The sequence below is a fragment of the Hakea prostrata genome, chromosome 8 (genome assembly GCF_041222555.1).
Source record: "Hakea prostrata isolate BN-2017 chromosome 8, UWA_Hpros_2, whole genome shotgun sequence".
Classification (NCBI taxonomy): Eukaryota; Viridiplantae; Streptophyta; class Magnoliopsida; order Proteales; family Proteaceae; genus Hakea; species Hakea prostrata.
Genome location: NC_142607.1, coordinates 33,711,147 through 33,737,742, shown reverse-complemented (window position 1 = coordinate 33,737,742; position 26,596 = coordinate 33,711,147). Strand labels below are relative to the sequence as shown.

The window sequence follows — 26,596 nt, the reverse complement described above, 5'->3', positions numbered from 1 at the left end:
CAAACCTATATAGCGCTCAGCTATACGGCAACCTTACGGCTTTGGAATCATTGTTTCAATCTTTGTGGTGGGGAAATCCATTACTTTCCCTTTTGTTTTCCGTTTTATTTTCTTTTCTTTTCTTCTTTAGTTTCTTTATTAAAAAAAATAATAAAAAAAAAAAAAAAAAAAAAACGAGTGCATGCTTGTTTGGACTCGTGATTCCACCAACCGACTTGTTCGAATATCTACTTTGACCATGGGCGACATATCTCCACCTAAGAGTCTTAGGGATAGATTTTACCCAACTCGGTCTGCACAACCCTCCTGTATACGTTTACCTGACGTAAGGGGTAACAACTTTGAACTTAAACCTAATTATTTGTCTATGTTACCCCAATTTCATGGGTTGCCTGATCAAGACGCATATTTGTTTCTTAGGGAGTTTGAGGAAGTTTGTGTCCTTATGAAGGTACAATAACTCACTGATGATGCCGTAAGACTACGGTTTATTACCTTTGCATTAAAGGACCAAGCAAAAAAGTGGCTTTATAGCCTACCTTTGGATAGCATTACCACATGGGAACAATTCACTGTCCTATTCTTGAAAAAAATTCTTTCCTTTCTCCAAGACGAATAAGATAAGAAATGACATTCTTCAATTTCGTCAAAAACCCAATGAGTCTTTTGCTAAGGTAATGGAGAGGTTCCAAAGCCTCCTCCAAGAATGCCCTCACCATGGTTTAGAATTGTGGCATTTATGCCAAATAATTTATGAGGGTATTGATTATCAAACTAAGCAACTTTTGGAATCTATGTGCCCCACAGGATTTACATCGTTCACTGATGATTCCAAAGCTTGGGAATTTCTTTTAGACCTAGCAGATAGAACTAGAGAATGGGAGTCAACTCAAGAATCTGAAAGGACTAGTAGGGGATATTTTGTTGATAGCCAAGTTCATAAGGATGCACAAATAGATAGTCTTTTGAAAAAGCTAGAGACTTTGGTAGTAAAAGTTGCACCACCACAACCAAATCAATCACTTTTTGTTGACAAATCTGTTGCTATATGTGCATGGTGTCAGTCTCCTACACATGTAATTGAGGAATGCCCTAGCTATTCTGGAGGCCAACATGAAAATGTCAGTGCGATGTTCCCAAACCCGTACAGTAACACGTACAATCCTGGGTGGAAGAGTCATCCTAACTTTTCATGGTCTCAAGGGCAAAACCAAAATGGATTCAACAATTATTCCACACAAAATCAATTTGGTGCTCCTCAAAAACAAAGTGCACAATTTTTTCATAATCAAAATGTCCAGTTCCCTCAAGCCCCAAATTTTCAAAATGCCAATCTAGCTAGGCCTGTCAATCCACCTGTTGTGCCTCATATGCCTCTCACTGCACAAAATCAATCAACACTTGGTTTCAATAGAGGTAATAATCCAGAGTTTTCTCGTCTCTCTACCTTAGAGAAAAATATGGAAGTACTTTCCAGCACCTTCATGACTTCTATGCATAATATGGAAAGACAAATTTCCACTCTTGCAAGTGCTTTGTCTGTGCGAGAAAAGGGTAAAATGCCTAGCCAACCTGAGTTAAATCCTAGGATTCAAATTCAACAAAGACCATCAAATTTACCAAATCAAGTCAACCAAGTTGAATCCTCCCCTTCTTCTTTAGCTTCAATAAATTCTGTGTCTGCATTGCGAAGTGGGAAAGGGTATTTAATAGGTGAGTCACATATTAATGAAAAGAGCAAGAGTAGTGACCACTGTGATGAGGAGAATGTTCAAGTACCTCCTAAAGAGGGTTTGTCTGAGAAACCCATAGAAGTTGAAGATGAGCCAATTACTGTAGTAGTACCTAAGTTTGTTGAACCATTAGTTGAAACAATGAGAAAAGAGCAAATTTCAACTGAGAGTTATGTTCCTAAGGCCCCTTTTCCCAGCCGTCTAGTTAATAAGAAGAAGACTGCAACTATGGAGAAAATTTTTGATGTCTTCAAAAAGGTAGAAGTGAATATCCCTCTTTTAGATGCCATATCCCAGATCCCTGCTTATGCGAAAGTTTTGAAAGATCTATGCACTCATAAAAGAATCACTAGCGTTCCCAAAAAGGCGTTCTTGGTAGGTAACATCAGTTCCATAATTACTCAACCTGTAGCAACCAAGTATAAGGATCCAGGGAGCCCCACCATAGCTTGTGTCATACGCAATACACACATTGAACATGCTTTACTTGATCTTGGTGCAAGTGTGAATCTTTTACCTTACCATGTTTATAAGCAACTAGGATTGGGAGAATTAAAAGCAACTAAAACTACTCTTCAATTGGCGGATAGGTCAATTAAGATTCCTAAAGGGATGGTTGAAGATGTTTTATTAAAGGTGGGAGAATTTATTTTTCCAGTTGATTTCATTGTGTTAGATACTAAACCTTTTTCAATCCAAGATGAATCCCAATAATTTTAGGAAGACCGTTTTTGGCTACTAGTAATGCTTTAATCAATTGTCGAAATGGCCTCTTACGGTTGTCTTTTGGAAATCGAACTGTGGAGTTTAATATGTTCAGGATAGGGAAACAACCACAAATTGAGGAAGAAATCAATATGCTTGAGGAGTCTTTGGATTTTCCTAATGATTTGATTACCAATTTTGAGATTGATTTTGATCATGAATTTCAAGAATGTTTGGATATGTTGGATGATGATAGTGAAACCTTCTTTTCTGAAGTCTCAAGTTTTCACATGCCTTTGGGGCCTATTAAACCCCCATCCATCTCCATCTCCATTCCCAAACCCTCAATAATTGAACCTCCCAAGCTAGAATTGAAAGAGTTGCTTTCTAATTTGCAGTTTGCTTTCTTAGGACAAGATAATTCTCTTCCTGTCATTATTGTCTCTCGATTTAAATTTCGACCAATTAGAAGAGTTTATCACACTGTTGCATGTTAATAGAGAAGCGTGGAGTTGGTCTCTTACTACTATCAAAGGTGTAAGCTCTTCCATTGTACAATCTCATATTCATCTTATGAAGGATGCCAAACATTTTAGAAAACCTCACCGTATGCATATTTTCTTTGACATTGTGAAGGTTTTTCTTAAAGTCTTTAGGGATGACTTTTCTATTCATGGTTTTTCTTATTTGGAGTGTCTTCCCCATCATACATTGATATTGAAGATAAGACTAAAGCTTCCCATGATAAGAACATCTTGATTGAAAGGTATACCCCTCTTTTGCCTTGTCCTTGTTTATCTTTTCATGCATGCATTGAGGACATTGCATTACTTAAGTGTGGGGGGAATACCTTCTTTGTGAATTTTAACTTTGGCTTTTGGTTAGTGTACATACTATTTCAATTGCTATGATGTGTGAAATGAGAGTGATTTTGGTACCCATCGTGAACACATAAAAACCCTGTTGAGAGGAAGGTAACTTGTATGTATGTTGAGATGAGAATTTCCTTAGAAAAATAAGAGGCCCTTAACTTAAGGCGTTGGACTATTATGGGTTTTGTGGGTCCTTGTTCTTTGGCTAGAGGTTGAGATCAAATTTTTTGTATGGCATGACAAAGTTCAAAAAGAAGTGAAAAGAAAAGAAAGAAAGAAAAAAAAAGAGTAGAAAGTAAAAGTTGAATTTCTTGGAACTAGACAGGGCACTCCGACTCAGGAATCGAGGTGACTTGATCGAAACTCTTAGGAATGATATTATTGAAAAGAACTCTCGTATCACTGTCTATGTGGGCATATGCAAAGCAAAGCTACAAAGTAACTTGGGTTTCTGGTGTTTGCTCCACCATGTCATTCAAGCCAACCGTAGTGGAGTAAAGTAGAGTTCACTACTCAAAAGAAAGAAAAAAAAAAAAAAAAAAAAAAAAAAGAGAAATAAATGCAAGTGTCATCAATGCCTTGGTAGAAATGTTTGGTCAAAAATACTTCAAAACCTTAGTCCTTGGTCCTCTTACTCTATTAGTGGTTTTGCTTAAAGGAGAGGTGTACTTGAAAGATATAAGGTGAGTCTTTGATTGAGATATATACTTAGTCTCAAGAATCAATATGGGGTAATAAAGTTCAAGTGTGGGGGATCTTAAATCAATGGTGAGGAAAGTTGTCATAGCTATTGATTATGTATAAGTACTTACCAATTGTTAGAGTTGAAATTTGCAATGTTTTATTTTGAGCTGAATTGGAATTTTGGATGTATATTCTCTGCAAACATCCACGAGACAAAACTCGTCCTCTAGGGGTAACCTAGTGGTTTAAAGGCTTGTTACACATGCTAAGTGTAACCGTGATTCCTACGAAAGTGAGTTGGGGTTTATTTTATTGCATTAGTTTTTTTTTACCTTCATTTGTATTTTTCTTTTTGCTTGAGGACAAGCTTAGTCTAAGTGTGGGGGAATCTGATGAGCACATTTATGTGTGAAATCTTAGGGCATAAATCATGCATTTTTAACACTTTGAGTGGAGCTACCTTGGGTTTTATGTTGTTTTTGCAGATTTTATGAATTTCTAGGACTTTAGCGAATATCTGGAGTTTTGGGTATTAAACATGCGGTTTTACACATCAAGAGGTCCGTTCAAATTCTCAAGTGCGAAAGTGGGCCTGATTTGGAGCATGATGGGCTAGAGATGTAATTATGGGCCAACTCCAGAATATCTTGTAAAATTAGATTAGGATTTTTATTTTATTTTTGTTTATTGTAATTGAGAATTGTATGGGGCCCACAAGTAGTCAAAGACTAGGATTTTCTATTTTTTTAGAATATTTTATTTTGTTAGATTTTATTTATTTCTCTAATTAGTTTTTTCTCTTTCTTCCCACTTTCTATTTTATTTACTTTCTTATTTCCTTAATAACCAACCCACCTATATTTTTGTTAACAAAAAATATATATATTTTTTGTTTTATTTTATTTTCTTTCTCTTTCCTTCTTCCACTTTTCTTTCTTTCTTCCACCTTGTCTCCACGTGAACTTCAAAAGCAAGTTTTTATTTTATTTTATTTTATTTCTCCACTTATTCTCTCTTTCTTTCTAACGAATTTTTTTTGCTCCTTCTTTATTTGTTTTTTTTTCTTTTTCTATTTTACTCTTATTATTATTATTATCATTATTTTTCCTTGTTTGTAAATTATTCTCATTCTTCTATAAATATTACCTCCCTCTTAGGTCTAGGACACACTTTACTTTCTCTTTAGTTTTACTTTAGTCTTGCACTTTCTATTCTCTTTAGTTTGCTCTAGTTTTCTCTAGTTCTTTGATTAATTTGTGGGCTCTAGTTCTAGTTTTTAGATTGAATGTTTAGGAAGATTGAAGTCGTGTAATTTTTCTTTTATGCAAGTGTAATTCCTTTAGTTTTATCAATGCAATTTCAAGTTCAAATTCAAGTTCAAGTTTCAAGAGGATTCGCTTTCTCTCTAGGTCTAGCAATTGCAGATCTAGTTTATTCTAGATCTAATTGTTAGGGTTGGTTGAGATTCGAATTGTTTATTCAAGTTTTGTTTGGAAGATGCAAGTAAGTAAGATTCTTCAATAGTCTTCTCTCCCCCCTCCATTCCCGCTTCTATCTACCCCTCAATATTCTTAATTTAGGATTTACTTTCAGCATTATTTACTATTCTCCCTTCCCCTGGATCCTTGATCAGAGATGCCTATAGTCGTGCCTCTCTTTGGTTAAGGCTTCCTTTTCCTTTTATTGTTTTGTTATTTACTTTCTGTTATTTATTTTCTGCCTATTCATTCATTATCTCGGACCACATAACCGGAGCAAGCCTACAGTCGTGCCACTGTTTCTGATGACGGGTGGTGTTGCGTTTGCATTTTTTTTCCTGTCTTTTATTTATGCATTAGTTATGTTTGCTTTATTTTTTTCGTTTCAATTCGATTGCATTAGATGTATGGATTAGGATCGTTGGTTTAGTTTAAGTAATTAGTTAACAAAAATTGAATCATTCCACTCTCGCATTACTATTAAGAAGTTGAATTCTAGGTGGCATATCTCCCTGAGATCGACCCGTTAGCTACACGATACTATGCGCTTGCGGTTATTTTATTTTGCAAACATCTACCCATGGTGAAATTAATCTTCATAGGAATGAAGGGGGGGGGGTTTGTGGGGGGGGCCCCACCCCCCCCCTCTTTTATTTGGGGGGGGGGTGGGGGGAAAGGGGGGGGGGGGGGGGGGGGGGGCGTTTTCCTCGGGGGGGGCGGCCCCCGGGGCGGCACAAAATTCTCAACATCATTTTTCAATCCAAACCACCAATAATGCTCTTTCAAGTCTTTGTACATTTTGGTGTTATCGGGATGTATGGCGAACACAAAGTGATGTGCCTCACTCAGGATCTCTTTTCTAAGATCTTCATTCACCAGTGCACACAATCCTCTCTATACATCAAAGCATTATCAGAAGATAAGGAGAAATCAATAACCTCCTGAGGATTCAAAGAAATCTTCTCTGAACTTCTACTTCAAAATTGGATCCAAAGGCTACAAAGCAATGATCCTGTCTCTTAGGGTAGGCCTCGTAGTCAAAGGAGCAAGAATCACTTCAGAACCTTTTGGCACGATTTCTAACTCCAATTCCATATTGGAGTTCAACAAAGGCTTGCCAAGTGCATTAAGGTCAATCTCTTCTCTCGGGTGCTCTTTCTACTCAAAGCATCGGAAAGTACATTTGCTTTACCTGGATGGTACTGGATATTCGCAATCGTAGTCCTTCACTAGCTCTAACCACCAACGCTGTCTCATAATCAACTCCTTCTGAGTGAAGAAGTATTTCAAGCTTTTATGGTCAGTGTATATGGCTATCTTCTCTCCATAAAGGTATTGGCGCCATATCTTTAAGGCAAAGACCAACGCTGCCAACTCAAGGTCATGAGTGGGATAATTGTGCTAATATTCCTTGAGTTGACTCGATGCATTAGTAACCCCTTCTCCATGCTACATCAATACACTTCCAAGACCGATTTGATGCATCAATGTAAACTGTCAAGCCTCCGGAGTTATCAAGCATAGTCAAGATGGGTGCATTGGTCAACCTCTTCTTCAACTCTTGGTAGTTCTTTTCACAAGATTCACTCCACACAAGTTCTCAATGAATCTCCTATACTAACCTGCAAGTCCCCAGAAGCTTCTGATTTCAATAACCGACTTGGGCTAGTCCCAATCCGTCACTGCCTTGACTTTATCTGGGTCTACTTTTAGTCCTTCAATAGATACTACATGACCCGAGAACACCACTTGCGGAAGCTAGAACTCGCACTTTGAGAACTTCGCAAACAATTTCTTTTCTCTCAATCTTTGCAAAGCAAACCATAAGTAGTCGGCATGCTCCTTCTCATCCTTAGAATATATCAAAATGTCACTATGAAAATTATCACAAATTTATCCAAGACATCGTTAAATATTCGGTTCATCAAGTCCATGAAAGCGGCGGGAGCATTTGTGAGACCGAATGGCATCACCTTGAATTCGCAATGACCATTTCGAGTCCTAAAATTGTTTTGCATGTGTTGCCTGCTTTCACTCTTAGTTGATGATGTCCTGACCTCAAATAAATTTTGGAGAATACTGAGGCTCCCTTCAATTGATTAACCAAATCATCGATTCTCGGTAGATGATACCTATTCTTGATGGTGAGCTTGTTCAACTCTCTATAGTCAATAGATAGCCTTATGCTTCCATCTTTCTTCTTCACAAAGAACACCAGAGCTCCCCAAGGAGATAAACTAGGTTGGATGAAACCTTTTCCTAGCAATTCAATTAGTTGGTCTTGTAGCTCTTTTAACTCCATGGATGCCATTCTATATGGAGCTTTAGATACAGTAGCAACTCCTGTTATCAATTCAATAGCAAACTCTAATTCTCTTTCTGGGGGTATTCCAAGTAATTTGTTGGGAAAGACATCCTTGAAATTCTTCACTACCTCAAGATCTATGAACTTCTCCTCTTTCTTATCTCCTATGGAAGAACATAGTTTAGCACCCCCAACTATCTCCCTGACTTGGAGCGCTGTCACTACAGAGTTCTCATAGTGCTTTCCCAAATCACCTTGGAATTTAAAAACAGGGGGCACTAACGGGATGAAATTGAACTTTCTTCCATGACCAAACCTTGATCCTCTTGGTTGAAACTAAGGAGTGGGGGAGAGATCAAGGCAGGTGGTGGAGGTTCCAAGCACTCCTGTTGATGGTAGAAGTGTTGCAGTTGTGAGAGAAGATAGAGGACTCACAAGAGTTGGTTGAGAAAATTTCTCCAAGTGCAGATCAAGGGGATGAATTTGAAATTCAAAGTCCAGTCAAATGAGACGTTGGTTGAGGAATATTTTCCATGTGCATATCAAACGGGTGAATTTGAAATTCTAAGTTCATTTCAGATGAAGTGGCATCTAAGGAGGCTATGGGGCCTACAGAAACACACTTGATGTCTAAGTGTCCAAGTTCGTTGAGGAATGAGGGTTTGAGTCAAACACAATCTTGTGAGGGAGAGTTCGTTTCAGTGGGGTCAACGCCACACCTGACGTTGGGAGTGAGGAGCTTAGGCTTACCCAAAACGTGGTGAGTGGGAAGGGCTGTGTTATGAACCATTGGATCAGGATGCACCAAATTCAAAATGTGAAATAGATGTGATAGAGGAAGAACCAGACCTGAACCTGATTGTGTTGCTGTCTGTGGCTTCATTGGAGTTCCAAAACCATCTGCTGGAAAGAAGATTGAGTCGACAGAAAAAATTCAGAAAGCAAAGCAAGGGGCTATTTTGTAGGGGATCTCTTTACAAAAAGAGAAACAAGGGTCTTCAGCTTTGTTGAAAGAACTGCACTAAGTGGATTCACAGATGTTGTGTAAAGAATATCCAAGAGAGGTAGGTCATTCTGCTAGGAATAACAATTTGTGCATTAAACCATTTTTCAATAAAGATTTTGTATTCGAATATTAGGGGTGTGAGGAAATCTGCTGGTAAACGAACATTAAAATTTGAGATAACAACTCAAAAACTAGAAATTTTATGTGTTGCAATACCAAAGTGGAGATCCCTAAAGTATCTTATTCTATTGTTTAATAGACTGGAATTTTGTAGCAATTTGTTATAGGACAGTAAAAGCGATAAAGAACCTAATTTGTGGCTTTTCTAGAAGCGAGATATTTCTGATCCAGTGGTGATTGCATCTTCGGACCATCATATATCAGTCGAGTTTATGGGTAATGGTATTTGACATCAGTAGTACGTATATGGATGATGTCTCAAAGCTGGCTGGTGAAAACTTTGGGTAGACGTAGGGGTGTAAACGGACCCGATTCAGATCGGATAGTGATAATACCATATCCGCATCCTATTATATTCGGACGGATTCGGATAATATCCTATCGGTTTTCGGACGGATTCTGTCGGATTCGGATGATAATCGGATAGTTATTTTCTTAAGTAGATTCTTCTAAATAAGCATGAATACAAATTGAATACAAGTTTTCGACTACCTTTTTACATCTTTACCCTTTTATTTGTGAGGGCTAGGTTTGAAATTTAAGAATTTAGCAATTTTGGTAGATCTTTTAGTAGAGAATCTAAAAAAATAGTCACATATGACATGTAGAAAATTTATAAAAATAAGAATAATAAATTTAAATAATAACTTATTCAGATAATTTTATTGGACATATAATAATCGGTAAGAAAGGGGTAATACCATATCCGCATCCTATTAGTAATCGGACGGATTCGGATACCCCTAAACGAATGCGGATGCGAATTCTGAAGCGGATTTCGGTTATCCATTTACACCCTTAGGTAGACGTAATGTAATAATCCTACACAAAAATACTAACTGTTGGGGTTGACGTAGGGTTTGGATCCAAAGACCTATTGATATTAGACGCCCAAACAACTTGCCGATAGTATAATAGCCGATTTCCAATCAGTATTAGTGGCGGTTATAGGGAAATTTGACCAAGTGTTCTTCACATAAAATGAAGCCCTTTAAGTCTAGAAAACAATACAAAATGAATCTAGTCAATTAAATCAGTATCAACGAAGTTATGGCCAAATAGTGAAAAGAGGTCAAATCCTGATGCTGCTATCATATAGAAGGTCGCTGATATAAGACGGTTGAAAGGTATCAACCGTATAGTTACTAACGTAAGGATTCTCCTCACAAATTGACCTGAAAAGAACTAAATGCCCCTAGGGGCTGTCCCAAGGCATTCATCTTTATCTTTAGGGGTTTTGGAAGCTTGAAGAAAGGGAAAAGAGAGGTTGGATATAAGGAGGTTGAAATCCTTGGAAATGCATGAGAACCATGAATGGGTAGAACTCTACAATAAATGCTGAAATTAAGTAAAGCTTTCCCCTCTCTACATCCACGTATGAATTTTGTTACATTTATTTAGGATACAAACAAATCGTAGCTTGATTTCTTTTTCTATTTCTGCTTCTAGTCACTCGCTTTATTTCTCTTCCTATTATTTATTTATTTTTATTTTTTTTTTGAATCCGAAGAGTTTATATATAGGGTGGGGGAATATTACTAATATAGGTGCCGCCGGATGGGTGCAAACCCAGTACCTCCCCGTGGGAAGTTAGGCTTTTAACCACTCTACTAATCCACCATTGGCACATCACAAAGGAAGTTTCCTTACTAACTACAAGCACCGGAGCCAAATCCAAGCTTTCTTCCTGCCACATCATAAACCACCTCAAATGTGTGTTGCTGCATATTTCCAAGGATTCCCAAATCAGTAGAAACAGTATTTCCAATGAAAGCCAAGCAATATTGAGTCGAACTTGCTTGAACCAGCATCCCAGAACTATCAACATTCAAGTCAATACCTTGGCTAAAATGCAACACTATGGTTGATAATGTTACTGAACTGTATCCCGACAAGTTGTAGCATGTATCAAGTAGTGAATATGGTGGCGCCAGATGATACTTAGACATTGCTTTACGAAATGCTGAACGAAGAGCTGAATATGCCTTTGGTGCCAACCGAGTAATGACAGTTCCAGAATCTATTATAGTTCCTGAAGTTGTAAAAACTGATTGTGAAATGGATAGCTTCTGTCCTCCAACACTTATACCAGTCATATTTAGGAAATAGAAATGTGGGTAGTTCGAACTTGTTAGTAATTGTTGGGGGTAATCTGGTACTTGTATCTGTTTTAGTCATGAACCGAACCGGTTGGGTTCATATGGTTCATAGACTAATGTATATCTGAGGGCTGGGTTGGTTCAGAGGGCATATGCAAAATCGTTTTTCTCATTTGGGGATTTCTCTGTTCTACGGTTCTTGGAGCTTTCTGGATATTCTTCCATGGCTGTCGTCTTCGATCATCTGTAGCTCTGATCTTCTTTGGTTCTTGTTGGAGATGATAGAGGGCTTTTGATCACTGGAGTAGGGCGATCACTCGATGGTACTTTGGAGACCTAAGGTTGCTTGTACCAGATGTATTCGTGAACTTCTTCTTTCTTCTTCTAATCTGTAACTTCCAAAAGCTTAGTGAATTGGATTCTTACCAAAATCCCGGAGAGTAGGCATATGCCGAACTCCGTAATCATGTCTTCTTCTTCTCTTGATTTGTGAATACCCTTGCGTGTTCGGTCCACATGGTTATTAGGGCATGAGGTGTTATACGGTCACAGATTGGCATCAGAGCCATCTCATTCATGTTCCCTGCTTCATTTAGGTATTGTTAATCATCTAAACCCTAAATTGAAGGTTTGCTTATACTGTTTAAGGTTGTCTCAGGTTACAATTTCAGTTTTCATTAAATTTCTTTCGCTGCCTATACCTCTGATATATGAATTAACCATTCGGTTCTTATAGTCTCAATACAATTCTGTCATAAATGTTAACCTTATGAAATTATTTGATTTCATATGTTATGAATGTACTATGATAATGATTCGGTTCTATAAAACCCTCTGTTAATGAGTTTCATATATTCTGGTATACTCTGTTAATGTGTTTGTAATCTGTTGGGTGACAATTGAGTATAAGTAGGAGATTCTGATATGCTTAGTTGTTAATTGATCACATTAACTCTTTCTTCTCTGATTATATTAACTGTTGTTCTATTTTTCCCTTGTTAATATTGATACAATACTTAGTCTGTATTGATCTGTTGTGTTAACATGTGTTAATAAGGCTGCTGAAATTGTATAAATTGAGCTTATGGTTTTGTGATTAATTAATATTGATTATTTAACTCTTTGTTAGAATAATCTTTTATTTTTCAGAATTGTTTATCAGTATTGTGAATAGTATTCTTGTATACTGATTAGTGTTTGGTACCGGCTTCAAAGTGGAGCCAGGCAAGGGTTTCAGTCTACTAGGGGAGGATAATCCTCCCAGTGTGGTTACCACAGGCTCGATTAGAGCAGTAGGTCTAGGGGGGGATCCTAGTTACCTAAGTTTGGACACTCCTATGGGGGGTTCCAGGGTAGATATTGAGAAGTTTGATGGCACAGGGGATTTTGGGATTTGGAAGAGAAAGGTTCGAGCCTTAATGGCTCAGCAAAAGCTCCTAAGATCAATTGATGACACAGTTGCTTTCTTTGAAAGCATTGACCCAGTCCTGAGGACTGAAGTGATGGAGAATGCAATTGGTTGCATGCTCTGGAACATCATTGATGGGGTTATCAGGTGTCTTGATGATGATGACAATACTCCTATTAAAGTTTGGAATAAGCTTGAACAGATCTATCAGAAAAAGAATCTAGGTAACAAAATTTATTTGAAGGAGATGTTGTATGGGTTTAAGATGGACCCTACAATCAGCCTTGACAAGAACCTAGATATATTTAAGAAGTTGATTCAAGACTTAGCCAATACAGGGGAGAAGACTAAATTGGAAAATCAGGACTTGTCTATTATCCTATTGAATTCACTTCATAATGATTATCTTGTTGTTAAGAACTCAATCAAGTATGCCTGTCAAAATATTTCCCTAGAACAACTGATTGATGCCTTAAAGAATAGGGAGTCTGAACTATTGGCTTCTGGTAAGACTAAGGGCAGTGGGGAAAACCTGTTTGTTAAGGGCAAGGGTTCTTACAAACAGGGGAGACCCAAAGGGAAGGGAAAGGTAATTGAAAGTCATGAGAATAACAATAAGAATAATAATGGGAACAACAAGTCTGATACAAACCTCAAGAGATGCTTCTTTTGCAAGAAAGTAGGACATTTTAAGAAAACATGCTTTGCATATAAAAAGAAAATGAAGGAATTGGAGACTTCTCATTCTGATATGCCTGGACCCAGGAATGGTCAAGCCAATGTCTATGAAGACATCAGTGAAGTGCTTACCATCTCTGAGGTTAGTGGGCAACAAGGATGGATTCTAGATTCAAGTTGTACATATCACATGTGTCTACACATGCACTGGTTCACACATTTGTCTGAGTTAAAGAATGCCAAAGTTATGATGGGAAATGATGATTTATGTGATGTAGTTGGTATTGGTTCTGTTAAATTAATTAATCACAATAAATCTGTGTTCATGTTACATGATGTTAGATACATACCTGACTTAAAGAGGAACTTGATTTCAATTAGTAGCCTTGACAGTGGTGCTGGTTTTGAAACTTGTATCTCTGGGGGTAGTCTTTTTGTATCTAAGGATTCTCATGTATATTTAAAGGGTATTTCTCAGTCTGGTTTGTATGTGTGTGATTGTAGTACATTCCTGAATGATATCTCCAATATTTGTTGTTTAACAAGTGAGTCAAATATCACAAGTCCTAGGTAAGCAGCACCAATTAAGCTTTGGAGCTTGGTCTCACTTCTCTGGGGATATATTAGAATATGTACATGTTGATTTGTGGGGACCTGCTTCAATCTTGTCTTATGGTAGAAACTCTTATTTCTTATCCCTTCTTGATGACTACTCTAGGAAAGTGTGGATCTTCTTATTGAAGACCAAGGATGAAACTTTTGAAAAGTTCAAGTATTGGGTTGCTTTGGTAGAAAACTTGAGTGAAAAGAAAGTTAAAACATTAAGAACTGACAATGGATTAGAATTTGTTAATGAAATGTTTAATGGATTTTGTAATGACAAAGGAATTCAAAGGCATAGGACTGTTAAATATACCCCTCAGCAAAATGGCATTGCTGAAAGAATGAATAGGACAATTTTAAACAAGACTAGATGTATGCTCATCAGTTCAGGGGTGCCCAAGGGTTTCTGGGGTGAAGCTGTTACAACAGTTGTTCACCTATTCAATAGGAGTCCCTCTGTTACCTTAGGGTTTAAAACCCCTGAGGAAATGTGGTGGGGGAAACCCCCCCAGTCTTGGTTACCTTAGGGTATTTGGGTGCGAATCCTTTGTTCACCAGAGCATTGGTATATTAGAACCCAGGAGTAAAAAGAGCATCTTTCTAGGGTATCCTGAGGGGGTGAAAGGCTATAAGCTATGGGATAGGACTGTGCCTAGTGTTAAGACCTTTGTTAGTAGGGATGTTCTCTTTAGGGAGAGCATGTTCCCTTGTCTTTCCATTGACAATACCAATTTGAATCCACTTGATCAAAGAATGACAAACTTCACTCAATTTGATTTAGGGCAGGCTGATGTTTTCTTAAGCCCTGCTCAGACTCTTGATTCTAGTTTACCTGAAGAACCCTTGACTTCCCCTCAACCTAGCTCTGGTAATAAAGAGTCTGAGGTTGTGGTGTCTGAGATTGAGAGTGGGCCATTGCCCTCTCCTGAGATTTCCACTGGAGAGGTGGAAGAAGTTCCTGATCTGAGTAGTTACCAACTGGCAAGGGATAGAGTTAGGAGAGTGGTTAGGCCACCTAGAAGGTTTTAGCCAACTTTGTACATGAGACTGATATTTCTGTCTCTGATATTGGGTTAGATGAACCTAGTTCCTATGAAGAAGCTTTGGGTTCCAAAGATAAAGATTTATGGGTTCAAGCCATTAATGATGAGTTAGATTCATTAAATAAGAACCAGGTTTGGGAACTAGTTCAGAAGCCCAAGGATCAAAGGTTATTACCTTGTAAGTGGATATTTAAAATCAAGGATGATGGAGTTGATAATTCCAAAAGATATAAGGCCAGACTTGTTGCAAAAGGTTTTGTTCAAAGAGAATGGGTGGATTATAATGAAATTTTCTCTCCGGTTGCCAAGTATAAGACTATAAGGTTGTTGTTGTCCCTTGTTGCTCAGAACAAAATGACTATAGAGCAATTGGACGTGAAAACTGCCTTTCTTCATGGCAATTTAGAAGAAAGGATATATATATATATATATATATATATATATATATATATATATATATATATATGCAACTACCTCTAGGCATCTCGATAGCTGGAGAGGAATCACAAGCTTGCTTGTTGAAGATATCTCTCTATGGACTTAAACAGGCTCCTAGGCAATGGAACAAATGTTTTGACTCATTTGTGTTGAGTGTAGGGTTTAAGAAAAGTGTTTATGATAGTTGCCTATATTTTCTCATTTCAGATTCTATTGTGTTGTATCTAATACTTTATGTTGATGATATATTGATTGCTTGTGTTGATTCTATCTTATTCAAGATGTTAAGGACAAGCTGAAATCTGAATTTGAGATGAAAGAACTTGGGACAGCCAAGAAAATCCTAGGGATTGAGATCTATCGGGGTAAGGGGGAGGATACTATGTTCATTGGTCAGAGGTTATATTTATTGAAGGTGCTTGAGAAGTTTAACATACTTAATTGTAAACATGTAAATGTTCCTTTAGCTGCACATTTTAAACTTTCCAATGATCATTGTCCTAAGAATAACTTTGAAAAGAATGAAATGTCAAAGATCCCTTATTCTAGTCTTTTAGGTTCTCTTATGTATCTTATGATATGTACTAGACCTGATATTGCTCATGCTGTTAATGTATTGAGTAGGTTTATGTCTAATCCTGGTAAGGAGCATTGGCTTGCTCTCAAGTGGCTCTTAAGGTATTTGAGAGGTGCTGTTCATAAAGGTTTAGTGTTCAAGTCCACACCTGGTGATCTTATTCTTGAAGGATATACTGACTCAGATTATGCCAGTAATGTAGATAATAGGAAATCATTATCTTCTTATTTCTTTCTGTTATCTGGTAATTGCATCAGTTGGAAGATGCAACAACAGCCTATAGTTGCTTTGTCCACTACAGAGGCTGAGCTTGTTGCTGGATCTAAATGTGTTAAAGAGAGTATATGGTTGAATGGTTTGTTGTGTGAACTTGGTATTTTGAAGATTAAACCTGTTGTCTTTATTGATAACCAGAGTGATATCTTTTTATGTAAGAATCCTGTTTATCATGACAGAACCAAACATATAGATATTAAATACTCCTTTCTCAGGGATAAGATAACTGATGGTTCACTTTTAGTTGAAAAGGTAAGTACTGAGCATAATCCTACAGACTGTGGTACTAAGTCATTGCCTCTTTCTAAATTTCTACATTGTCTTTATTTGTTGGGAATTGGTGATATTGTCTTTTAGTACATATGTTCTGTAGTTTTGAGTTGTATATTACTTGTTTTTTGGATTGTGGTGTGTGTCTTGTTATTTGATTGTTTATCAGGTTTTGCATTTGTTGCAGTTTTAGGGGAGATGCTGCCCAAATTTTTATAACTCTTATTCTGTTTATCTCAGTTTTTGAGATATATGCCTGGTGTGTGCATGTTTGCTCTTCATAGTTATATGAGTGAGTTGTGAATTGTGAGTTATGGTTAGGGTTTCTCTACCTGGTGCAGTTTGTTGCATGGTGTATCTGCTTGGAGTCATTAGTGTTGCATGGTTAGGTATTTTTGCATATTTTATTTTGTTTTGTACTGTGGTTTCTTTTGTCTTGTGTGTGCAGGTACACTTGGATGATGACGGTTGCATCCCGCTCACTATAGTCATTTTGGTTGTACAGATTAAGGGGGAGATTGTTGGGGGTAATCTAGTACTTGTATCTGTTTTAGTCATGAACCGAACCGGTTGGGTTCATATGGTTCATAGACTAATGTATATCTGAGGGCTGGGTTGGTTCAGAGGGCATATGCAAAATCGTTTTTCTCATTTGGGGATTTTTCTGTTATACGGTTCTTGGAGCTTTCTGGATATTCTTCCATGGCTGTCGTCTTCGATCATCTGGTAGCTCTGATCTTCCTTGGTTCTTGTTGGAGATGATAGAAGGATTTTGATCACTGGAGTAGGGCGATCACTCGATGGTACTTTGGAGACCTATGGTTGCTTGTACCAGGTGTATTCGTGAACTTCTTCTTTCTTTTTCTAATCTGTAACTTCCAAAAGCTTAGTGAATTGGATTCATACCAGAATCCCGAAGAGTAGGCATATGCCGAACTCCGTAATCATGTCTTCTTCTTCTCTTGATTTGTGAATACCCTTGCATGTTCGGTCCACACGGTTATTAGGGCATGAGGTGTTATACGGTCACAGTAATGAAGTATATTGAACACTAGAAGAGGAAGAACCGACTTGGCTACCGAATGCAAGAAAACCAGTGGAGCTGCTTGTAGATGGAAGACAATAAGAAAAATTATTTCCATACTTTTGAGCAGTCTGTGATACTGTAGAAATTTGACTGCGGCCAAGGCCTAGGAGTCCATCAGTGGAGCCAAATGAGCCATCATTGTTGTGTCCGCACCCGAATTCAAAATTGGGGAAGAAATCAGAGGAAGACAGTGTTAGTGTATCCGTGACAAAGTCCCCTTCCGAGTAGGAACCACCACCATATGAGACTTCGTAGAGGCAATTGGTGGTGCAGGATGACTGTGCAAATCCTGCTGCGTTCAGTTCTGAGCATGCATTGGAGCCACACGCGATGCTAGAATAGGTGGATGATGCAGAAGAGTTGAAGTAGGGATCCTCTTGCGAATAGCAATTGCGAGAGTTGCATGGTAGGCATTGAATCCAGGTGAGATCACTACCTGTATCAAATATGACTGAAATTTTGGGCAGGTGTTCCTAATCCAATACTCACAACGTAGTTGTCAGTCCCCAGCGAAGTGCCAGAGTTGGCGGGATTTTTTACTGCAGAATCTGCTAGATATGATTGTTGGTTGGAGACTTTTGAATTGATCGACATCACCCGGGCTTTGTCATTGATGAGAATCTGGAGAAGACCAGGGATTTTTGATTTGCTCTCTTTCAATGGTGAGCAAGGTCCGTATTTGTCAGCTACTTGCAATAGACTGCTTGAGAATTCCGAACCTGAAAGCAACGATGAAAAAGATGACCAGTGTTAAAATTTAATGATCGTTTTGAGTGGGAGGGGAGATAACCATCAGAAGCTTTGCTTTCGCTTATGCATTATTGCTTTCCCGGCCACATGCATTATTGTTTGAGCAAACACCAAAAATTCACCAACAGAAATAAAAACCAATAGAGGAAATTCAAATATTTAACTTGGTTCACACACCAATACAGCATGCTACATCTGTGAACAAAGAAGAACTATCACTATGTAGAAAGAAAATACAATAGAGAACATTAGCGTAAAAACTCTCACCCAAAACCGTAAGACAAAAATCGCAAATCTCGTAATGAAACATAGGGTAAATACTTAGAGATTTTAATCAAGTAAATGGGTTGATCTGTTGCGTTGGGTTGTGTGGCGGAAATGGGTTGACCCATCATAGGTCTCATTGATTGGATCATTCAGGTCTCCCACTAAAATATGTCAATGAGAGTCGATTTTCAAAATCAAGTACAAAAATTCAATTGACAACACAACAATTATTATATCAATCATACTAAAACCACTTCCAATGCTAATATCACGCTTGATGTAGTTTTTGAAATCATATCCAAAAGAGCCTTGACTAGATTAGATCAAATAGGATTAAGGATTGAAGATAAGAATGGATGAAAACAGCTACTGTCTCACCACCCACACAAACATAAAGTCAAAAAAAGCACCTTTGGCTGGAGTAGAGCACACATCGGCGGGCTTCAAGGAGCTAAGTGAAACATCATGAGTCTGGACTTCAAAATTCTTCTTCAGCTCTGTGAACCTATAAGCCTCTACATTCTCTACAGAAAAACCAGCGATGAGAAACAAAGGAAGAACAGTTGCAAGAAGAATGGAATGGAAGGAGTAGTAGTTACTGGCCATAGAGGTGATGGTTTTTGAGGTCTCTAGACAAGTATTTCACTTCCCTTCAACCCTATAGCTTCTGCAATAACCTGACCTTCAATATCTATTTATACTCAGAAGGATTTCTTTATCTTTCTTATTTAGTGGTAAACGTTCTACCTACCAAGACTGTCTTATTCATTGGTCTGTCTTATTCTTCAACAAATATTAATATCCACTTCGTCTCAAGAAACATTTAATAAAGTTTATTTATATTAAACCATTAAAAAAAGAAAGCCATCTTCGCTGAAATATTTTGTCCATACTTTTTTCCATAAGAGGAAGAAAATTATTTTCTTCAGATAGAAAACTTTACAATAACATAAAATCTTGACAAAATGATACACGTGGGGTTCGCACATGAGGTAACTCAGTGTCCTAGACTCAGAATGAGATAAAATTCGTCATGTTGATCTGAAACAAGCTCGTCACTGTGTTGCAATGAAGGACACTTTCATTTTGAGAACCTTTTGGACATTTTATTGTTTTTTATGGCATTTTTGTAGTTTTATGTTTTGTGTTTTAGGATTTCTTGGCATAATTTTGTGAGTCCTTTTTAAGATAACTGAATATTATTGTTTCTAAAGAAAATATTATTAAGATAAAGTTCTCTATTATCAATCCATCCTCCTATTTGGCTTTGATTCTTTATAATTTCAGCCTCACCAAAAATAAATGTTTGTACTTCTTCGGTCCTTTAATTTTTTTTTTTTTTTTAACCCCTAAAAAATAAAAAAAACCAAAAAAAACAAAAAAAAGGGGGGCGCATTGGTTTTTTTTTTTTTTTTATATTATCATTATTATTTTTTTTTTTGTGGTAAAAAGAAAAACAAAATAAACAAAATAATAATAATTTTCTTTTTTTTATATTAATCGGGTTACACCCGGTTCTAACAGGACGAAACGTGATCGGGTCCGGGCCGAATGGGGCTCCACATTACGGTTAATCGGGAAGGATGCCGATCTTCTATAACCAAAAGCGCAACGTACGCCACAGATATAGCAATCATCCTTGTTATGGAAGGTCAACTCAGCAGCTGATTGAATGGGACCAACGACAAGGGAGCATGATCCGAGGAGAAACATCAGCCCTTGTTTGGCTAACTTACCAAATACATAAAAGGTAACACCTACACTATAAATGCACAGATCTACCCCTCCGGTAAGCAACCAATACACTTTGAGCATAATCTTGTGTAGCTTCTACACGAGACCTCATTCGGTTCATCATCTAACTTTGCCATCGGAGGCGGCTGCCCGGCACACAAGCCGGCCCGCATCTAACCTTTCTTGCAGGACTCATCGTCCCGGATACGAGAGGAGGCTCAGTCGGATCCAGAAGCATAATTGATCCGCATCAGTTTGGCGCCGTCTGTGGGAACGACAAAATCTTCAAGTCATGGTGCGACGAACTAATGGACGTTCCCGACAAGAAAGTACGGGGGATGATCGAGTAATTCCCGAAGAAACGATTAATCCGTCGGTTCACGAAGAACAAGAGATACTTCCGGACAACATGGTTCTGGACGATCCAAATGAAGAAGGGACATCACGAGGACCCCGGGACCAAGCCATTATGGCAGATATGGACGAACTACGTAAAGGCATGCTTGAAATGCAATTGGTATTACGTGGTTTAGTACATCAAATTGGGGTCGAACAAGGACCAAGGCGTAATACCCAGTCGGGAAGGCTAATGAAAGCCTTCAGGACGGTGCGAGGAGCCCGACATCCAAGGCGCATCCCGAGAACAAAAATTACTCGGGAACAAAGGGAAATACAACCTGATCGTAGCAAGCGCCAAACCACGCCTAATGGGACAAGGATCAGTGCTTTAGAACGCATTTCATTGCCGCCTAAAACAGGGTCCTTGCCCCCCAGGTATAGTCGGGAACAGGTCGATGAGATCGTAGAGAAGGAGGAAGAAGGAGAAAGCCAACCCCAACCTTCAAGGTCGAGAATTTCGACCTCTCGGGCACCATCCCAAAGGAAGGAGACTACAAACCCTCGCTCAAAAAAGGAACGTGTCGAATCCGATGAGGAGGGTACAAGGCAGAACCGGCTGCGAAGGCGAGTGGCCGAGGTCGAGCGAAAACTGGAAGATCGGGATCATGACGAGGATCTTGACGTAGTGGATCGGGAGCCGTTCTCAGACGAAATCATGAACATGCCTCTACCAAGGAATTTTATCATGCCGACCTTCACCCCTTTTGAAGGGAAAACAAATCCAAAGGAGCATATCAGCTACTTTAAATCGGTAATGACGGTGCTAGGTCGGGAGGATGAATTGCTTTGCAGAACTTTTCCAGCATCACTTAAAGGCCCGGCTATTAAATGGTTTAGTAGTCTACGACCGGCATCAATAAATAATTTCCGGGAGTTGGCCCAAAAATTCATAGCTCGGTTCCGAAGCGCAATCGGGAGTAAAAAGACGTCCGACAGTCTCTTTGGCATACGACAAGGCCGAAATGAGTCCATTCGGGATTATCTGAAAAGGTTTGATGAAGTTGCCATCGAGATCGAGGAGCTTGATGATCAAGTAGCATACAGTGCGCTTTGGAGTGGCATTACTCACCAAAGGCTTCTGGAAGTCTTGCTTACAGACAAGCCAAGAACGTACGGCATGCTGTTACGCAGGTGTCAAAAGCAAGCCAGTGTCTATGAAGTGATAGACGCTCGGGTTAAGGTAGATCGGGACAGAAGATCAGATCGGGACAGAAGATCAGATCGTGAGGAAAAACCATCCCCAAGTGACAAGCATCAGAGGCCAAAAAGTAACTGGAAGCGTGAACAAGTAAACTATACTCCTTTAAACTCGAAGCCGTCAGAGATTCTGATGAATATTCGGGATAAAAAGGAGTTGAAATGGCCCGGGAAGATACGCGCACCTCCATAGGATCGGGATATGACAAAATATTGCCGATTCCACCAAGATTACGGCCACCATACGGATGCTTGTCGGAATCTGAAGTTTGAAATAGAGAAATTGATTCAACAAGGAAAGTTGGGTCAATATGTAAGGCAGTCGGGGAAGAGCCAAGCATATTCACCGGCGCCAAAGAAAAGAGGTCGATCCCCAAGTCCAAAAGAGCTTGACAAAAAAGCGGACAAAGGAAAAGAGAAGGTCGATCGGGAGGAAACACCTGTGTACGTCATTATGGGGGGACCAACTGTGGAGTCGATCAGAAAGGCAAAACAAAAGGCTCGGTTCGTGGGGGCTGTTCATTTGCCTAAGAAAAGGCAAAATCCAGTATGTCCCGAGCCTATAACCTTTACGGACGCTGACTTGGATGGTGTCACGTCACCACATGATGACGCGATTATCATTAAAGTCAAAATAGCAAACCGGGAAGTTCACCGAGTTCTGGTGGACACAGGATCCTCTGTCGACCTCATCTCGTATGATGCCTTTAGAAGATTAAAGTTGGCTGATGATTTGTTAACACCATCATCAACGCCACTGTATGGTTTCGCAGGATCATCCACAGTAGCAGAAGGAACGATCCATCTGGATCTCAAAGTTGGAATATCACCCCGAGATACTTTGGTTCGGGTGAACTTCATGGTGGTCCGGGAACTGTCGGCATATAACGTCATTCTGGGACGACCAACATTGAACGCACTCGAAGCGGTGGTGTCCCCCAGACATATGAAGTTAAAGTTCCCGACCGAATCAGGAGTCGGGGAGTGTTGCTCAGATCAGTCGGCCTCCCGACAATGTTATACAAATTATTTGAAGGAAAAGCGTAAGCCAGAAAGTTCGGGAACGGCCATGAACGTCGAGGTTCGGGATGATCGTGATGAGGAAAGCATGCAACGGGCGGAACCCGTGGAAAAGCTGGAAAGGATCCAACTTAGTCAATCCTTTCCCGACCGAGGAACGTTTATTGGCTCAGAGCAGCCAGACGATTTCAAGAAAGAACTTACCCGGTTCTTGTGTGATAATGCGGATATCTTCGCATGGTCAGCAAATGATATGCCCGGGATAGACAGACGGGTAGCAGAGCACAAACTCTGGATACAGAAGGATGCAACCCCGGTCATCCAAAGACAAAGAAATTTTGCGATTGAAAAGCATGAGGCAATCAGGGTCGAAGTTGAAAAATTGGAGAGGTCGGGTTTCATAGAACCAATCGAATGCCCGACCTGGCTTGCCAATGTAGTTATGGTTAAGAAAGCAAATGGGAAGTGGAGAATGTGTACCGACTACACTGACTTGAACAAAGCCTGCCCTAAGGATTGCTACCCTCTCCCGAGGATTGATCTTCTGATCGATGCCACTGCTGGTCACGAAGTCCTTAGTTTCATGGACGCATACTCGGGATATAACCAGATCTTGATGAGTCGGGAGGATGAGAAACACACTTCCTTTATGACTGATCGGGAGAGTTATTACTACCGAGTAATGCCGTTCGGGTTAAAAAATGCAGGGGCAACTTATCAGAGAGCTGTCAATAGGATTTTTCAAAGGCAAATCGGGCGGAACATGGAGGTATATGTAGACGACATGCTTGTAAAAAGCTTGGTTCGGGCAGGACATTTGGCTGACTTGGAAGAGACATTTGATGTTCTCAGGACATACCGAATGCGCCTTCGGGGTTTCCTCGGGAAAGTTTCTTGGGTTCATGGTTTCCCAAAGAGGAATCGAGGCTAATCCAGAAAAGATTCAAGCACTGATCGAAATGACACCACCAGTTACCATAAAAGAAATCCAGTGTTTAACCGGGAGGGTGGCCGCTTTGAATCGGTTCATATCCCGAGCTGGGGAAAAGTGTAACACGTTCTTCAAAGCTTTGAAGACTACGTCAAGCTCAGGAACAGTCACTTGGACACCAGAATGCCAACAGGCCTTCGATCATCTTGTAACATATCTCGGGACAACACCTGTTTTGGCCCGACCTCTGTCTGGGGAGGCTCTCACGATCTATCTGGCAATCTCGCCAACGGCGGTCAGTGCAGTTTTGGTTCGGGGTGATACCGTTCAAAATCCGATCTACTATGTGAGCCATGTGCTTATAGATGCTGAAAAGCGGTACCCGGACATCGATAAGCAGGCGTTGGCGCTTCTCGTGGCATCACGAAAACTAAGGCCTTACTTCCAGTCGCACCCGATAATAGTCCCGACTAACTTCCCATTAAAGAAAATACTCCAAAGGCCTGATGTAGCAGGGAGGATGGTTGGGTGGTCTGTGGAACTTAGCGAGTACCAGATTGAGTTTAGGCCGAAGACAGCCATAAAAGCCCAGGTGTTGGCCGACTTTGTTGTCGAAAGCACTATACCACAGAAGAACGACCAAATGCCGACGGATGGAGTATCTGAGTTGTGGATTCTACATGTTGATGGTTCAAGTAGTGTTTCAGGATCGGGAGCAGGCTTGACCCTCTGTAGTCCCGAGAACTTCACTATCAGCTATGCAATAAGATTCAAATTCCCAGCCTCAAACAATGAAGCAGAGTATGAGGCTGTCATAGCAGGCTTGCGAGTGGCCCGAGCCCTCAGGGTTCGGGAACTGGAAGTAAGAAGTGATTCTCAATTGGTTGTCAACCAAATCAGGGGGGAGTATGAAGCAAAGGATGAAAGAATGGCTAAATATTTGGTCAAGGTTGGACAGTTTCAAACCTTCTTTGAACGGGTAACATATCGACAGATACCAAGAAGGGAAAATGAAAATGCAGATGAACTCTCCCGACTGTCAATGGCAAGTTACAAAAACTTGGACTCGGCGGTTTACATTGAAGAATTAAATAGCCCGAGTATCCAAGAAGTAGAGACCTTTGAGATCAGCAAGGAACCAGACTGGACCACACCTCTGATTGCGTATATTCGGGATGATATTCTCCCGACTGATCCAAAGGAAGCAAAAAGAGTCCGGAATCAAGCCGCTCGGTTCACAATGGTCGGGGAACACCTGTATAGGAGGTCCTTCACGAATCCTCTCTTGAGATGTGTTGGGCCATCCCGAGCGAGTTACGCCCTAGCTGAAATCCACGAAGGCATATGTGGTGCACATATGGGCGGAAAGGCGTTGGCACAAAAAGTATTAAGGTCGGGAATATTCTGGCCTACAGTACAAAAGGACGCGATTGAATATGTCCGTAAGTGCGAACGATGCCAGAAACACGCTAATGTCCCAAAGTTACCAGCGGTCCCCATGATATCCGTCTCCAACCCGACGCCATTTGCGATGTGGGGAATGGATCTTGTCGGGAAACTACCGAAAGCTCCTAAGAATCGGGAGTACATGGTGGTTGCAATAGATTACTTCACAAAGTGGGTCGAGGCTGAGCCATTATCTTCCATCACGGAGAAACAGATGGAAAAGTTTTTTCAAGAAAAGATAATATATAGGTTCGGGATACCCCAGATATTAGTGACGGACAATGGCAAACAATTTGAAGGTGCCGGGTTCAAATCCTTTTGTATGAGGTACCATATAGAACATCGATTCGCTTCGGTTGCCTACCCCCAGAGCAACGGGCAAGTTGAGGTCACCAACAGGACACTTCTCGATGGGATCAAAAAAAGGTTGGAAGATAATCGGGCAATGTGGGTCGAGGAACTCCCGAGTGTCCTCTGGTCATACAGAACTACGGTGCGAACCCCAACAGGCGAAACTCCTTTTTGTTTAGCTTATGGGACTGAAGCCCTAGCTCCCGTGGAAGTATTGGCTGGATCATTGCGTTATGATACGTTTAATGAACAACAAAATGATCAAGGGCTCAGGGTGAATTTAGATCTTTTGCAAGAATCCCGGACAAAGGCACAACAGAAGAATCTATTGTATCAAAGGAGAGCGGCACAACACTACAACTCTCGGGGTAACAACCGAAGGTATAGATCGGGAGATCTGGTTTTAAGACGAACAGGGGCTTCAGACCCAAGAAATCAAGGAAAGCTAGCTCCAACATGGGAAGGGCCTTACCTGGTGGAAAAAGAAACAAGGCCGGGATCATATCGGCTGAAGAGAATAGAAGACGGAAGGCCGATTGATCGTTCATGGCATTCCACAAATTTGAAGAAGTTCTACCAATAACCATTATAGGCATCGGGTCAATTCCGTTTGTGACTTCGCCTTTTACCAGATCAAATCTTTCTAAGGAAGATACAATAAATTCGGTTTCATTCCCGCTTGATCAACTCTGGTTGAGGAAAATTGCATCTTTTCTTAAAGATACCATTCACTCGGGTTATTCCCGTTTGAATAATCACTCCTTTTTTGAAGGGACTTGCATCTTTTCTTAAAGATACCATTCACTCGGGTTACTCCCGTTTGATTAATAATTCCTTTTTTGAAGGAAATTGCATCTTTCCTTAAAGATACCATTCACTCGGGTTACTCCCGTTTGATTAATAATTCCTTTTTTAAAGGAAATTGCATCTTTCCTTAAAGATACCATTCACTTGGGTTATTCCCGTTTGATTAATCACTCCTTTTTTAAAGGGACTTGCATCTTTCCTTAAAGATACCATCGGTCACCCCGTTGATTAATAATTCCTTTTTTAAAGGAA

General features: G+C 39.8%; 1 protein-coding gene and 1 pseudogene across 1 annotated transcript; one reads left to right on the top strand and one right to left on the bottom strand.

Moving 5' to 3' along the window:
- Positions 1–10,612: 10,612 nt before the first annotated feature.
- Positions 10,613–19,065, bottom strand: LOC149007623 (aspartyl protease family protein At5g10770-like; annotated as a pseudogene).
- Positions 19,066–22,243: 3,178 nt separating this feature from the next.
- LOC149007622 (uncharacterized) lies at positions 22,244–25,573 on the top strand. The gene is made up of 3 exons (XM_089167119.1): positions 22,244–23,083; positions 23,622–24,997; positions 25,486–25,573. Exons 1-3 carry the CDS (start codon positions 22,244–22,246, stop codon positions 25,571–25,573), a joined length of 2,304 nt encoding a protein of 767 aa, XP_089023245.1.
- The last annotated feature ends 1,023 nt before the right edge of the window (positions 25,574–26,596 follow it).

Coding starts and splice junctions, on each gene's coding strand:
- LOC149007622 (XM_089167119.1), top strand. CDS start 22,244: ATGGGGGGACCAACTGTGGAGTCGATCAGAAAGGCAAAACAAAAGGCT. Junction 23,084..23,621: donor TGCCCGGGATAGACAGACGG/GTAGCAGAGCAC, acceptor TGGTTCGGGCAG/GACATTTGGCTGACTTGGAA. Junction 24,998..25,485: donor ACAATGGTCGGGGAACACCT/GTATAGGAGGTC, acceptor AACAATTTGAAG/GTGCCGGGTTCAAATCCTTT.